Below are 17,539 nucleotides of genomic sequence, written 5' to 3' on the forward strand. Positions count from 1 at the left end.
ACTTGCTCAGCCAGTTGCCTCTTCATTTTTACAATGACATTTTGTCAACATTGGTCATCATCAATTTTTCTTTATTTCTCAGGCAAATGTCACACCCGTCACTCATTAACAGTGAAAAAAGTGTGCATTAATAAGTGTGTGTTTGTGTGTATGTGTGTGAATATGAGTGTTTGTGTTTCTTAGTTACTATATGAAAATACCTCATACACTTTCTTCTCCATCCATTTTTAAGAAACTGAGTGTGAGAACAATGCCTTACACTGGATTTGAATGTATTAGCATTTTTATCTGTGAAAGTATGGCTTTACTCATAAGAACTGCATCGTATTGTTACGTCTCATTTTATCATGTCACACGAACCAGAGGCAGCTTCTACTGAACCTAACAGAACCAAGCAAATCGAACTACATTACAAAATACATGCCACACACCTGAAATGCTGGCAAGTGGGTTTAGGGAAGGACTAATACATCTTTTAACACTAGTATTGTGAATCACACATTTCTGTTGTGACTATGTAGCGAGCTATCTGAAGTTTCGTGCTAAATGCAGTGGGGCGAAGCCAGACCTCACAGTGCGAACTTGTATATAAAATGTTGGTGTTGACTGTATTTAATAATGTTTATGACTGTTAATTCTTTACTTCTCAGAAAAAAAAGGTTCATATTATATCCCATGAGTAACTGTCGGTTACTTTAATCAGTCTCGGCTGGCTAATGTGGGGAAAATATTCAGATGGACTTTACGTGCACTGCATCTATATGCACTTTGATTTATCAGGGAAACTTTATTAATGTTTTGTAAATGTTTAATATAAACATATCTCTCTCTCTAAATATATATACATATATAATATATATATATATAAATCTATATATGACACTTATGTGTGCCATGACAGTAATCACATCATCTTTGAAATATTGTATTTTATTTAACCAATAATTTATTTTTGTGACTCTTGGTTGAATCGCCAGTAAATCGACTGGTCTCAAAGTAAATGAAGTGTTTTACCAAAGTTACTGTGAACTTGTACCTTTCAAAACAGTCAATTTATTTTTCATAATAGATCAACTCTATATCTCTATATTTATTGGGGGGAGTGCATCTCACTGTTTAAGTTTTTGTCATGAACTGCAAAAGTAGGAATAAAAAATGTGTTCTAAAAAGAGATGACTGGCTTTTCTATGTGAATTTCACACAATGTAACTATTGTACTGAGCTAATTTTTTGTAAAATATATTTACAAACCCCATTTCAAGAGAAACTGACAGTCTGTTTTCAATGTTTTCACTGATTAACTTAATTGTATGTTGCCGTCGTCTAATTCTGCACTTTATGCTGCATCATACACCGATCAGCCATAATATTAAAACCACCTCCATGTTTCTACACTCACTGTCCATTTTATCAGCTCCACTTACCATATAGGAGCACTTTGTAGTTCTACAATTACTGACTGTAGTCCATCTGTTTCTCTGCATACTTTATTAGCCTGCTTTCACCCTGTTCTTCAATGGTCAGGACCCCCACAGGACCACTACAGAGCAGGTATTATTTAGGTGGTGGATCATTCTCAGCACTGCAGTGACACTGACATGGTGGTGGTGTGTTAGTATGTGTTGTGCTGGTATGAGTGGATCAGACACAGCATCACTGCTGGAGTTTTTAAATACCGTGTCCACTCACTGTTCACTCTATTAGACACTCCTACCAAGTTGGTCCACCTTGTAGATGTAAAGGCAGAGACGATCGCTCATCTGTTGCTGCTGTTTGAGTTGGTCATCTTCTAGACCATCAGTGGTCATAGGATGCTGCCCACGGGGCGCTGTTGGCTGCATAAATTTTTGGTTGGTGGACTATTCTCAGTCCAACAGTGACAGTGAGGTGTTTAAACTTCGTCAGCATTGCTGTGTCTTATCCACTCATACCAGCACGATACACTCTAACACACCACCACCATGTCAGTGTCACTGCAGTGCTGAGAATGATCCACCACCCAAATAATACCTACTCTGTAGTGGTTGGGAGAGTCCTGACCATTGAAGAACAGCATGAAAGGGGGCTAACAAAACATGCAGAGAAACAGATGGACTACAGTCAGTAATTGTAGAACTACAAAGTGCTTCTATATGGTAAGTGGATCTGATAAAATGGACAGTCAGTGTAGAAACAAGGAGGTGGTTTTAATGTGATGGCTGATCAGTGTACATTTTCAATAGATGACAGATCCTGAATGCAGGCAGGCCAGTCTAGCACATGCATTATGTGTCTGTGAAGTCATGTTAGCGTGTGTAGAATGAGGCCTGGCATCGTCTTGCTAAAATATTCATGGATGTTGTGGGAAAGGCATTGCCTTGACGGCAGCATGTGTCACTCATAGGGTGGTTGTAGCTAAGTGGTCAGGGTACTGGGCTAGTAATCATAAGGTTTGCCACTGCCAAATTGCCACTGTTAGGCCCTTAAACAAGGCCCTTGACACTCAATTGCTTAGACTGTATTCAGTCATATTTGTAAGTCGATTTGAATAAAAGCGTCCACTAAATACTGCAGATGTAAATGTGTGGACTAATCTGACCACGGCCCGTTTCCCCTGTCTTTTGGGCGGTATAAGATGAGCTCCTGCACAGAATTGATGTATGGCTTTCTTTTTGTGAAACAAAGCTTCAGGTTGTGTTTCTTACTGCAGCAGTGGAATGTGTTAAGTGACAACGGTTTTTTGAAGTACTCTCAAGTCCTTCTGGCTATATTCTCGAGCCCATATGCAATTTTGCATTAAGAAATGTTATTTTTGAATTGATTCAATCCTTTCCTAAAGTTTGACACAAAATGGTAAGCCACAACCCATCCTTTGGTGGAGTGTCCTTTTATACCCGATCATGTTTCCCTCACCCATTACCATTTCATCTGCTTATTGTGTAATGCTGTAACTTCAATATAAGTTTTTACTCCTATTTTCTCTGTCCCAACTCATTTGGAGTTTGTTGCAGGTATTTTGATCAGTGAAAACACTGGAAACCTTTTCTTTCTACTTTTATCAGTTTAAATAAAGTAAATAAAAATTTATGTAGATGAACAAATCACAGATTCATCTTTTTTATTGCAACATGTCTCAAACTGTTTTTGGAAGTGGGGTTTGTAAATTATCTTGGACATTCATATAGCTTTGGAAAAATTAGGAGAACATTCCAAATTTTAGATTAGCATCTTTACATGTATGGCAGCCATTTCATTTCAAAGTTGAACTGCAGCAGAATGCAGTAGAACCAGGACCTACATGAATGCAAAGGACCTATTGAATGCAGTAAGACCAACTGGGTGGCAAAAATAGTGCTAACAGTGCCTTAAAAAGAACTGGACTCTCCACTGCCTGGTATAATCTCCAACTTATTAGAATGTTACTTAACAACCATAGAATTACACCACCTGACCAACAAAAAGAATGGCAAATAGTGGATGGTTCAAACCAGGCTCCTAGGGGCAGGGCTGAAGTCATGCTAAGCTTGAAAAAAGCATTTCATTGATGAGGCTGTAAGGATTGGATAAGTCCAATTCTCAGCTTGGCTCAACACCTTATACTGACTAATGGTTACAGAAAGACCAGGGCTGACCTACAAGACAGAATGTCTCGTTCTGTGCCACTGTGAAATTTCATGTTTCCTTCTGCTCTGCCAATGACCCACATCCCTGATTTTCCCCCAGTAAAACAATGCTAAATAAATATATATATTTTTTTAATGTGGGAGAAATGTTGTTTCTATAATAATACCAAAATGGTCATTTTACTCAAACAGACATTTTTTGCAGCAGTTTGTTAATTTTTTTTTCCAGATTTCTATATTTTTCATTTTAATTAAAATGTGTCCTGATTATATAAACATTGTTAATAATTTATTAAGAACAGCTTAGTTATTAGCTGTCATTCTACAAAAAAAAGTGAGAATTGAGTTTGTGAGAAAGAGAGTTTCTTTAAGACACAGGGAAGAGCTAAACTCTCAAAAATGTGTTATCGCAAGCCGCTCAGGTGGCGCAGCAGTAAAACACGCTAGCACACCAGAGCTGACATTTCTAACTCACCGGTTCGAAACTCAGCTCTGCCATCCAGTTGGGCAGCTACATGAACAACGACTGGCTTGTTGTTCATCATAGGGTAGGATAAGCTGGATAGGCACTCCTCATAACTGAGCGAATTATGACCTCTGCTGGCTGGTTGATGGCGTCTGCATAGAGTAGAGGAATAATGTGATCAGGGTGTGGCTCTCCGTGCACAAAGCTGATCCGCATGTGAACTCACCTAGTGCAGGTGAAAAGATGCAGTCGGCTACTGCACACGTGTCGGAGGGGTTTGTGTCTTGCTCTCCTCAATCGGGCCGGGGGTCAGCTCCAGTGGAGAGAAAGCATAACACAATTGGGTAAAAATTGGACACGCTAAAATCGGGAGAAAAAGGGAGAAAATGCATAAAAAATTTGTCATTGCTAACAAGAATGGTCTACAGACTTTGTGGAGTTTGCATGTTCTCCCTGTGTCTGCGTGGGTTTATTCTGGGTGCTCCGGTTTTCTCACACAGTCCAAAAACATGCAAATGAGGTGAATTGGAGACACTAAATTGTTTATGACTGTGTTCGATATAACCTTGTGACCTGAATCTTGTGTAATGAGTAACTACCGTTTCTGTTGTGGATGTAACCAAAAGGTGTAAAACATGACGTTAAAAATACAAATAAACAAACAAACATACATACATGGTTTTGTGGAATAATAATAGTTTTTTTTAAAGCTCTAGCATTAAACATTGTTTTACTGTTAACATAGTTCAATCTGATTGTAAATCTTGTGTAATCTCTATTGCTGTTATTTCACTGATTTGATATTTTATTTTATGGGTCATTCCTACAATTCGGTGCCTTTTGTGTCCCTAGTACTGATCATTGTATTTATTAAGTAAAATTTAAACAATACAATTTTCTAAACATCTTTCAAATACTAAACACAATGTTTTCTACCCCCCCCCCCCCCCCCCCCCCAAATAAAACTACTGTGTACATACTGTTTTTATCTCTTATATACCAGAGGTTTTCCCCTGTCCCCAGTGCTGTTTATTCTGATTTAGTGATGGATATATGAGGTTTAATCATGAAAATTCAAAAGTCTTTCAATACTGTTTAAAAGGTTTGCTTTAGTCCCCTTTTCTTTATGATTTTCATGTTATTGCTGATAAGGGTTTTTCACACGTCCCTCAAGTTGCTGTCCACCCTGTTATTTCTTACTACTGTCTCTTAAAATAAAGAACTGTTTTGCATACTGACATCATTTCCTGGCATTCACATGATCTTTTTGGAGGGAAAACAACTGTGGAAGATGAGTGGCTAACTCCTCATTTTAATGTTTTTTTTTTCCCACATTTTATCCTAAAAGTCTTATATGGTCAACCATAACATGTCCACCCTGTTATGGGATATATGAGAAAAAGCAATACGATTTGATCATTTTAAAAATTATTACACTAAAAAGCAGAGAATTCTTTGTCTGAATTCACTTTTATTTAATGGCTAATTCTATGTCAGAATGTCCACCCTGCTATGGTCCACCCTGCTATGGTCCACCCTGTTACGACCTAATACATAACAGGCTGGACGTCACAGTGTATATGACGTTCGTGTGTAATTTAGCTTGACCAATATTAGTTTGGAAAAGTATAACACATCCTTTTTATAATAAACCATGAAAAACAAATTAAAACAGTGTTTCATTTTCAAAAAGTTTTAAGGTCCAAAAGGCACCCAATCCCAGAAATGACCCTTATATGTAGGAAATATTTTTGCCCCCCCATCATTATTTCTTCTATTTTTGGATATTTGTCATACTTGATTTTCAGATTTTTAAACGAAAATTATTATAAAACCAAGACAACCTAACTTAACAAATCAGCATTTTATTGCTTTAATAAAGTGATGAAAACATTGACTGACTTTGTGTAAAAAAGAGACGTAGCAGCAGCAACAACATCAAGCAACTAAATGAATCAGAAATCTCAAATTCGTCTTTAACTTTAAGGTTTAATAGAAAACAGTTAGTAATATAGCTGTTTTAGATTGCTTAAGGAACCTCTGTCTCTGTTTCTGCACTTATTCCGCTGCCCTGCTGAATGTAGTATTCCATTGTTTCTACATTTTCAATAAACGCATTTTCACCCAGTCTGTTCTCTGTATTCTGCTTTGTTACAGAACCGCGATGCAACACTGACCGCTCTTTTTTTTGCACCATGGACATTCTGCAGCAGTACTGCAAACAGCCAGCCTTCCAGCGCATCTGCTGCAAATCCTGTAGCACAAATGCAACTAATACAGCTCCTTTTGTGGAGCCTCGGCAAACTATACCAACACTGGTCTCGAGGAAGCACTCCAACTCGACAAGTAACCCCAACTTAACGATGAAAATCACCTCACCTGGTGTTAATAGATTCACTAGTACCACTACAGCAACCAGTTTATTTAACACCACATGGGCATATACACCATTTGCAACAGTCGAAGCTACAACTCCAAGCATTTCTGCAGCGCCAACCAAAATTACAATCTATACAGAAACCAGTGCATTTAGCACAGATGGAACCAATAGTGGTATTGTCGCCAAAAACGAGGAATATTACAACCTGGAGACCAGCACCGCACAGAACTTTAATGAACCTCAAGCTGGCAGTGGTGCCCATTCTGAGGAGGATGAACCTGCAACCCAAGCCAATCAGAATGATAATACAATTACTTTAGGTTGGCATGAGGCAGCAACAGTTATTGAAACCAGCAAATCAGTAATACTGACAACACCAGTGCCAATCAATGACAAAATATTTCAACATGAAGAAACAATAGAAACATTATTAATCACAGAGCCAAGCACGACAATGCAAATCATCACAATGCCTACCACAATGACCACATCAACAGTTACCTGGCCACCCAACCGAGAAGAAGATAACAATGCCATTGAGGTTCCCTTCCAGACTGTCAACATAGAAAATGATTTGCCAGAGAACAATATAATTCTGAGGAAAAGCCGTGTATTCTTGCGTGAAAGAACACGCAACAAACGCATTCAGGAGCTGCTTGAGGAAAAGAGAAACTATTTACGCAGAATAAAAAGAGGTGAGGGTGTTTGAGCCTGCTTTCTCTTATTGAGACAAACAACCCTTTAAAATCCATCTTGGTGCTTGGGTCAAGTACTGGAAATCTGTATGCTTTCTACAATCACTTTACATTACAGAGAAAACTGACCTTTTTTGTGTAGCAAAACCACTAGCAAATGTTTGCACAGTTGCTTTAAGCACAGTGTTTTCATATGATTAATTCTGGGTAATTTTTCAGGGCAAAATTTAATTCCCACGGCAAATATTATTATTCTTATTTTTTTTTTTTAGTATAAGTATTATTCCACGTTTTTGTCCTGCTTTTTCTTTTGTCAATTTCCCCACTAAAACGTCCACCCCATTGATGACATCATGGCTTGTATACAGCTTTTAGATTTTAGCATTCACATCTATTCACCCACCACACCTATTTGTATCCCAGTTGTTTCAACTCACACTCATTTATTTCTATTTTTCCCCCACATCTGTTGTTCCTCTCATTCACTCCCATTCATTTTTGCCCCCAACAAAAAAAACTCTATCTTTCCTTTACCTGGCAGCCACCAAAATTCTTGTACACCTTCAGTGCAGGTCATCATCTCTAATCTACAAACATACTTATTTTTTCAACCCTCCTTCCACCCATTCACTCCTATTCATTCACACTAGCAACCACCTAAAATACCTGAACGAAAACACAATCACCTGTCTGAGCAAAAGTGTTTACACACCCACTGTGTGCTTGCACACACAAACACCTGTCTGAGCAAAAGTATTCATACACCCACCAACTGACTGATTGCACACACAAACACCTGTCTGAGCAAAAGTATCAGAACCCCCACCAAATTTGTGCTTGTACGCACACACATAATCACTTTGTTGAGCAAAAGTATTTGCATCCCCACCAACTACATGCTTGCGAACAAATAAAGCAATATACAGTCCAATATACAATAAAAGTCTCTCCGTCTCAATAGACATTATGGCCAGCAATGAAATCAATTGGAGTGTCATTATTCCAACTATCTGGGTTTACACATCACTCACATCTCTCACCAAAAGTATTCAATCCACCTCATACTTCACTAATGCTGAGCTTCAATCACAGTTAGGTGGCAACTGCAAATATGTGACTAGTTCCGACTAGATACTACTAGATTAGTGGAGAAAATTTGGGGGGAAATCGGAGAAAAAGAGAAAAATATATATATTACAAGCTTATATTGACATCTGAAATTAAGTCAGTTACAACAGATTAAAGTGACAAACAAATGTGTACTAACTTGATTGATTTTGGGGGTGGAATCTAGGAGTAAAGCACAAATACAATTTTACCTAATGTAGCTGAATTTAACCTATATGAACACCTTAATTTTACAATGTTGCTTATCTTTTATTAACTGAATCAAAACAAATGGGAAGAGACTTACTTACAAAGTCAGTTTTAGCAATAATACTGACAAGATAAAGAAAATAATCTGTCAAAAAGAAATAAATCATTATAAATCAAAATAGTCAAGTTATATAAATTATAAGTATAATATGATTATATAAATAATTAGTAATTATAAATAATCAAGTTATGCCATTACCAAATCTGGAGAAAAACAACACTAAAACCAAATGCCTGGTACTGCAAGTCACAATGGGGAAACAAAGCAGTGTTATTTATCAAAAACTAGTGCTAATTCCGCACTCTTTAAATGACTTGTCTATGCTACATGTAGATCATAGGAGGAGGACAGGTGCACAATGAAAATGAGTTAACAAAGTGTTCTTCAAGTTGCAAACAGACCACATTAAATTTATATTAAAAATAAGTATAAAAACTTGCAATGTACTTTTAACATACAACCCCAAATCAGAAAAGTTGGGACAGTATGGAAAATGCAAATAAAATAAAAATACAGTGTTCCTTACATTTACTTTGACTTTTATTTGATTGCAGACAGTTCAAACCCAATATATGTAAAAAATTTTCTGCTCAACTGCATTTTATTTGTTAATATACATCCATTCCTGCATTTCAAGCCTGCAACACATTCCAAAAAAAGTTGGGACGGGGCAATTTTGGGCTAGTAATGAGGTGAAAAAACTAAATGATGTGTTTCCAAACGGGTGATGGTAACAGGTGATTGTAATCATGGTTTGGTACAAAGCAGCATCCAGGAAAAACTGTGAAATAAAGTTGAGCAGACAAAACATGAAATATCTCAGGTTCATACTGTCTACAATGAAATAAATGTAAAAGTAAATGTAAGAAACTCAGTTTTTTTTTATTATTTGCATTTTCCATGCTGTCCCAACTTTTTTGATTTGGGGTTGTACTATTTAACATGCGTCTTCCAGGAGATGCAAGTGGCCATGATAGTCTGCCTTTCCATGAGTAGTTTGAATTTATGTTCCTGTTATGTTAAAGATAATACTAAATGTTAAAAATAATAGTAAAATACTAATAATAATCACACAATAAGTTAGCCAAATCTATCAATTAATGGAGCCATAAAGATATGTTTATACATTTTATGAATGCTATATTTATGGCATTTTACATGCATTTACAGCATATCATAAAGTATGCCTTATTTCCTAAAAAAATCCTATAATACACAACATTTTTTTTTTTGTGATTTTGTGGCTACTAAACCATTTTTATAAATTATGGAATAGACTGATGCACAAAAATGTGCATGGCAATTAATGATAGTTACTTATAGTTCATGTGTTGATGAGTATGAACTCCTGAGTGACTTTGATAAGGTCCAAAGCTTTATGACCAGATGATTGGGTTGAAGTATATCCAAAACAGCAAGGGGTGCTCACAGACAGCCATGGTGGTCCAAAGAGGGACAAGCCATGAACCGCCAACAAGTCTGTAAGCATGCAATGTAACTATTAATGAGCAGTTTAAGAGTCATATGTCAGTCATTATATGATTTCATGTGAGCTTTATGACATTATAAAATGCATTTATAATACATTGGAAATACATAATCAATATGTATTAAAAAGGTGTTTTTAGTTTGATTTAGGAATTTTGACAATCTATATAAGAAAAAGCTGTTTGACCCAAAGTTCAGGGATGTACCATGTTGTTTTTATTTTTATTTTTTTTGTTACTGTTGTTGATATGCACCTTGTGTTAGATTGTTCAGACAGGATTATCAAGCTGTATTTTTTTTATGAAATACTGAAATATTAATGTAAGTAAAGTAATGTAAGTAAGCATTTTTGTATATATTATTCGTGCAAAGAAGAAAAAAAAAAAAAACATTTTATCTCCTTTTAAATAAAGTATTTTGACAGCATGATATTACGTGTAATATCTTATTGTTTAGTATCACAAAACAATCTACACAGGTGTATAGTGGTGTGAAAATAATCTTCTGAATGTCTCTGTTTTTGCATATTTGTTAGACTGAATGATTTTAGAACATCAAACAAACCATAAAATTACACGAAAGGAACTTAAGTTCAATTACCACATGTTTTGTAAACTAAAAGGTAATTTTTTAGGCACAAACTTATCCAACAACCAAATGACCCTTGTAAAAATAAGTTGTCTTTTTTTGGTAACCCAGTTAACCACTTTATCTAAAATAACTGGCAAACCAATTGTGTGTTGGGTTCTATTTAATACAATGTGTAATAACAGTATTAATATTACAACCCCAAATCAGAAAAAATTGGTACAGTATGGAAAATGCAAATAAAATAAAAATTCAGTGTTCCTTACATTTACTTTGACTTTTATTTGATTGCAGACAGGAGGAATTTGAGATGTTTCATGTTTTGTCTGCTCAGCTTCATTTCATTTGTTAATATACCTCCATTCCTGCATTTCAGGCCTGCAACACATTCCAAAAAAAGTTAGGACAGGAGCAATTTAGGGCTAGTAATGAGGTGAAAAAATTAAATAATGATGTGATTCCAAACAGGTGATGTAAACAGGTGATTAACCATGGTTTGGTACAAAAGCAGCATCAGGAAAAACAGGAAAGGCTGAGTCTTTGATGAGCAAAGATGATCAGAGGATCTCCAGTTTGTCAACAAATGCATGAGAAAATTATTGAAATGTTTACAAACATACCACTGGAAAAGCTTGAGCACCCGAAACTAAAAGACTACATTCAACCCAAAATTAAAAACACAGGAGGCTTACCCAGTGCTAATAAACTCAGACATTACTACCTGTCTACAGTCTTTGAGGCACAGTTTGAAGAGATAAAATCATTTAACAAAAGTGATGTGATTCTTTGTCATTCAGTTCCCATGAATCTACTAACGAACAGGACAATTATGTTTTGCGCGTTCAGTTTTACTGTATGTCGGACAAGGAAGAGGATGTTACAAGTGGCGCTCTAACGGTGTTTACTTAGATGCTGTAAACCATACTACAGTTTCACTAGAAATAATGAAAACCCTCACAAAATACAGAATTTAACAAGGTGTCTGCTTTTATCACTGACAATGCAGTCTACATGAAGACCTGTGTGCTGCAAGTGCATATCACCATTAAACCTCCTACTGTTAGGAGCCCCGTCTCTGTTTTTTTGTTATTTTCTGTTTGTTGTTTTCTCTCTAGTGTATGTGTGTTCATTATGCTCCATTTAGGAAGGCTTTGGTGTCATCTGGTGGCGCTGAAGGAGAGCTGCCCCGGTTAAACGTTAATATTTCAACAAATAGATTTCCCCCATTGCTTATCCTGCACACATGGTTCTACCTCTGGTCCTTCGTGTAGTGTTCGCCTTGTGGTTCCAAAAAACCTCTTATTGGCTTAGAGCCACTCTTAACACCTACACTATCCTCGCCTAAACGACGAGGTCCAGATCATTTCCAAAAATGCCACCAAGCTAATGGACTTGATCACTTGGTTTGAATCTTGACATTTTTTGATTCACAAGGTATACAACAAAATCATGGATTTGCTCTTTTGGGCAGAAACACAGCTAAACAAAACTCTGATTGCACAGAGTTGTTTTCTTGCATTATTCAAAAAGATCCGGCAGTATTACTGTTATGGAGATGAGTGAGTCCAAATCCATGAAAGCAGTGCAGATTTTTGATCCTGCACAAGTTCTTCATTTGACAGTGGATGTAAATGCACTGAGCAATGCCATTACTGGTTTTGACAAAAAAAAAAACTGTAGGTTACAATTACCACTCTGTGTCAAAATATGGACACAGTCCAATAAGTTTTTTTCATCTTTGAGACAAAGCATAAGGCCTTGCACTGTTGCTGGATGTTCTAGGCTTATATTTAACCATTAAGGTGAGCTATGCTGTTTATTGTAGCTTTTATTCATTCTGTCATTAAATTTATGAATGTAAAAATGCTGTGAAATGTGACACTTTTCTTTAAAAATCTATGTGATTTTTGAAAAACGAGGTCCGTAAAATTATTTGAATTTAGTAGGGCCCTAATTATAAAGTAATAAGACCCCAAATCTGCAATTGCAATTTTGTACGAGTGACTACTTTAATACAGCCAGGTTTGCATAGTGTGATATTAGTGGTCTTATAAGAGTATTACTTGTTATGTTTTTATAAGATTATTCAGAAATAATCAAGTTTGATTTGATAATACACTTAGTTAGATCATATGCTTAGGTTATTTAACAGACCTTTGGCCGCTCAGGTGGTGCAGTGGTAAAACACATGATGGACACCAGAGCTGGGATCTTGAATACATTGTATTGAATTTAATACATTGTATTGGCCACATGTCTACTGGCCTGTTGTTCAAATAGGAGTGGGATATTAAAAAGCCGGATAGGGACTCATAACTGATGCACAGAGATGGGAAAAGAGAGCTGTCAGGGTGTGTCTCTCCTTACACAGTGCTGATCCGCATTGCACTCGTCAAAGTGTAGGTGGCAAAATGCATACGGCTGTTGCCCATGTGTCGGAGGGGGCATGGGTTAGCTTTGTTCTCCTCAATCAGAGTGGGGATCGGCATTGGTGGAGAGGAAGCATGACGCAGTTGGACGCACTAAAAGGGAGAAAAAGGGAAGAAAATGCATAATATATATATATATATATATATTAGGGCTGTCAAACGATTAAAATTTTTAATCGCGATTAATCTCAGAATTTCATATAGTTAATCGCGATTAATCGCATTAAAAAAAAATCTGTGTAAATGTTATAGAAAACAAGGATTTTTAAGTGAAATGTTACAATTACAATGGTGAACACATTTTATGCTAAATGTACTGATGTTAAAAACTGCTGGGACAAGAGAAAACTGTTTTATTCACTCACATACTAGGCAGTAATACTATCCAGTGGTTTAATGGACGTTTCTACACGAACTGAGTGTGTTTAGACTAGGGTGGCCAGATTCATAGTAACAAAAAGGAGGACATTACACCCCAAAAAGCCGGACATCATATTAGGAACAGGGGGACATGCTACTGCAACACACAGAATGAATCCAGAACCCATGTAACAGAGTTTTTGACCAATTTAAGCAAGAATTATATAACAAATGACTGTTTTACTCACTAAATGTTGTGTCTTTTCATATTTAGGTCCGTTCATCGCTGCCTCAAAAGTTTACTTTTTGGCATTTTCACCGCGTTCCTGATCATGTTTACAAAACAGAGAGGGCGGGCGAAATTCAACCACCCAATCACAGACTAGCATTTAGAGGGCGGACCTTCTCCGATTGGCCAGTGGTAGCGCTGTAAGCAGTGAAATGAGGCTGTTAAACCAATGAAATACAAAGCATTTGTTTTGACATGTACCTGAGCCAATGGTAAATAATATTGATCAAAAATGAAACCAGTTCACTCCAAAAGAAGGATTTTTAAGTGTCCGTCCTAGCGTTACGTGAATGGAGGACTGGCAGCTTCTTTATTATGCAAGTGCATTACTACGACACTACGACGCTCGGTAACATTATGTGGCAAGTCCGACATTAAAACGTTTGTTCTACCAGTCAAGTCTCAACATGAACTAGAATTTGCGTTAACGGCACTATTTTTTATAATCGCGTTAAATTGAGAATGCGTTAATGCGTTATTATCGCGTTAACTTCGACAGCCCTAATATATATATATATATATACCGTATATATATATATATATATATATATATATATACAGTGTATCACAAAAGTGAGTACACCCCTCACATTTCTGCAAATATTTTATTATATCTTTTCATGGGACAACACTATATAAATAAAACTTGGATATAACTTAGAGTAGTCAGTGTACAACTTGTATAGCAGTGTAGATTTACTGTCTTCTGAAAATAACTCAACACACAGCCATTAATGTCTAAATAGCTGGCAACATAAGTGAGTACACCCCACAGTGAACATGTCCAAATTGTGCCCAAAGTGTCAATATTTTGTGTGACCACCATTATTATCCAGCACTGCCTTAACCCTCTTGGGCATGGAATTCACCAGAGCTGCACAGGTTGCTACTGGAATCCTCTTCCACTCCTCCATGATGACATCACGGAGCTGGTGGATGTTAGACACCTTGAACTCCTCCACCTTTCACTTGAGGATGCGCCACAGGTGCTCAATTGGGTTTAGTCCATCACCTTTACCTTCAGTTTTCGAAGGGAGGGGATCATGCTCTGTTTCAGAGTGTCGCAGTACATGTTGGAATTCATGTTTCCCTCAATGAACTGCAGCTCCCCAGTGCCAGAAACACTCATGCAGCCCAAGACCATGATGCTACCACCACCATGCTTGACTGTAGGCAAGATACAGTTGTCTTGGTACTTCTCACCAGGGCGCCGCCACACATGCTGGACACCATCTGAGTCAAACAAGTTTATCTTGGTCTCGTCAGACCACAGGGCATTCCAGTAATCCATGTTCTTGGACTGCTTGTCTTCAGCAAACTGTTTGCGGGCTTTCTTGTGCGTCAGCTTCCTTCTGGGATGACGACCATGCAGACCGAGTTGATGCAGTGTGCGGCGTATGGTCTGAGCACTGACAGGCTGACATCCCACGTCTTCAACCTCTGCAGCAATGCTGGCAGCACTCATGTGTCTACATGTGCCAACCTCTGGATATGACGCCGAACACGTGGACTCAACTTTTTTGGTCGACCCTGGCGAAGCCTGTTCCGAGTGGAACCTGTCCTGGAAAACCGCTGTATGACCTTGGCCACCATGCTGTAGCTCAGTTTCAGGGTGTTAGCAATCTTCTTATAGCCCAGGCCATCTTTGTGGAGAGCAACAATTCTATTGCTCACATCCTCAGAGAGTTCTTTGCCATGAGGTGCCATGTTGAATATCCAGTGGCCGGTATGAGAGAATTGTACCCAAAACACCAAATTTAACAGCCCTGCTCCCCATTTACACCTGGGACCTTGACACATGACACCAGGGAGGGACAACGACACATTTGGGCACAATTTGGACATGTTCACTGTGGGGTGTACTCACTTATGTTGCCAGCTATTTAGACATTAATGGCTGTGTGTTGAGTTATTTTCAGAAGACAGTAAATCTACACTGCTATACAAGTTGTACACTGACTACTCTAAGTTATATCCAAGTTTCATGTCTATAGTGTTGTCCCATGAAAAGATATAATGAAATATTTGCAGAAATGTGAGGGGTGTACTCACTTTTGTGATACACTGTATATCAGCCATAACATTAAAACCACCTCTTTGCTTCTACACTCACTGTCCGTTTTATTAGCTTCATTTACCATATGGAAGCACTTTGAAGTTCTACAATTACTGACTGTAGTCCATCTGTTTCTCTACATACTGTTTCAGCCTGCTTTCACCCTGTTCTTCACTGGTCAGGACCCCCACAGGACCACTACAGAGCAGGTATTATTTAGGTGGTGCGTATTTCTTAAATGGAACATATAGAAAAAAAAGGCTAAGAGAATAATATTTTTTTACTCTATGTGGTAAATGCTATGCCATTTTAAAAGTAGGTCAGGATAGGGATAAATGATTATTCAATTTAACATTTAAGGCAACTGTCAGAAGGCTTTTTGTCTCTGGTCACAGCAGTACTAAATTTGCTGTCAGTAAGATTGTCACACTGTGCATTCCAAGACCAGTGATCCTCGAAGAAAATCTGTTCTAATGACTGACAGCAACAGCAAATGGTGACCGCAATTATCGCTGGATGTAACACCATTCACGCTTCACACATATGGTCAAGCTCAAGGTGGCAGTGCTTGTACATGCTGTGATTTAATGCTCTCCCTAGTTTTAAAGCTTTTTTCCTTGTTTGTTGTTGTTGTTTGTCAGTACTGAGTAATAGACCACTGAAGTTGTGTCGTCATATTGTAGTCCATGCCATGTTGTTATGCCCATAGTTGGTAACCTGGGTCTAAGAGAAATTTTGAATGGGAAAAAATAAATGGAGATTTCGCAAATTGCCTCTTTCGCATCATGTAGCCATAAAAAATGTTCCAGAGCTGTTACGTTTTGTTTTATGGAGATTCTTCTGTCTATTATCACTGGATCCTCTGAATTACGAAGTCGTTAAAGAGTCAAAATCTGAATATTGCTACGTGTAAGCTAATGCTACTGAGCACTGAATTGACGTCACTAGACTGGAAGCCTCTTAAATTTTTATTTATTTTTTCTTTTATAAGCCTCTTAAATAACTGCACGAAGCAGCGCGATTCACCAGTGTAACAGTGGAGTGATATTCACTAGTTTTAGTTTATATTTTTTGTAGCTAGCTACATTAAAGTAGAAAGCAAGGATGGTTGGGTGTTACGCCTTTGGTTGTACTCAACAAAAGCAGGCTGTTCTTTCCGTCAATTCGATTGGTGTAGTTTAGTGACGTCTAATTAATGCGCAGTAGCATTAGCTTTCGTGTAGCATTATTAGTATTACGATCCTTTAAAAACCTCGTAATTCAGAGGATCCAGTGATGTACAAGAGAAAAATGTACATAGGACAAAACATATAGGGTTCTGAACATGTTTATTTAGCACAGGATGCATTAGAGCCGATTTTTTGAAAACCTATTCATTTTTCCTATAGGCAATCTGACTTAGACCCGGGTCTCCAAATATGGGCATAACGAGGACTACAGAATGAAGCACGACTTCAGTGGTCTATAGCAGTGGGCTTCTCATACAATCAAACACAACTTATTTGTATCAGAGATCAGCATTAGGATTACACTTTGCATTTAGAAAACATTCCACCAGAGATCCCCTGGTCCCCAAAGTCCCTTGGAGCTAGCATCCCCACAGCAAGACAAGGCATGCGACGCAGGGAGAGAAAACAGAAATGGGGGAAAGTAGTCTGACTACATGCTAGGCTACAGGCTAACCTTTACAGACCAGTTCTTCCTAGTCTCTTTCCGGCCAAATATTTTGTTAGTAATCTCGTAGAAGTCTAAAAAAAAAGTTTTTTTTTCTTATTGTAAGAAGTTTTACTGAAGTATTGCTACCCTTG

The 17,539-nt window shown here is 37.5% G+C and overlaps 1 protein-coding gene across 1 annotated transcript in view; it reads left to right on the top strand.

Annotated features, from left to right (window-relative positions):
* LOC134318701 (A disintegrin and metalloproteinase with thrombospondin motifs 2-like) overlaps positions 1–7,190 on the top strand; it is a 229,062-nt gene extending 221,872 nt beyond the window's left edge. The window contains exon 22 of the mRNA XM_062999636.1: positions 6,226–7,190. Within this exon, the coding sequence (XP_062855706.1) occupies positions 6,226–7,157 (932 nt within the window). The 3' untranslated portion in view covers positions 7,158–7,190. The remainder of the gene's footprint in view (positions 1–6,225) is intronic.
* The last annotated feature ends 10,349 nt before the right edge of the window (positions 7,191–17,539 follow it).

The sequence above is a fragment of the Trichomycterus rosablanca genome, chromosome 8 (genome assembly GCF_030014385.1).
Source record: "Trichomycterus rosablanca isolate fTriRos1 chromosome 8, fTriRos1.hap1, whole genome shotgun sequence".
Classification (NCBI taxonomy): Eukaryota; Metazoa; Chordata; class Actinopteri; order Siluriformes; family Trichomycteridae; genus Trichomycterus; species Trichomycterus rosablanca.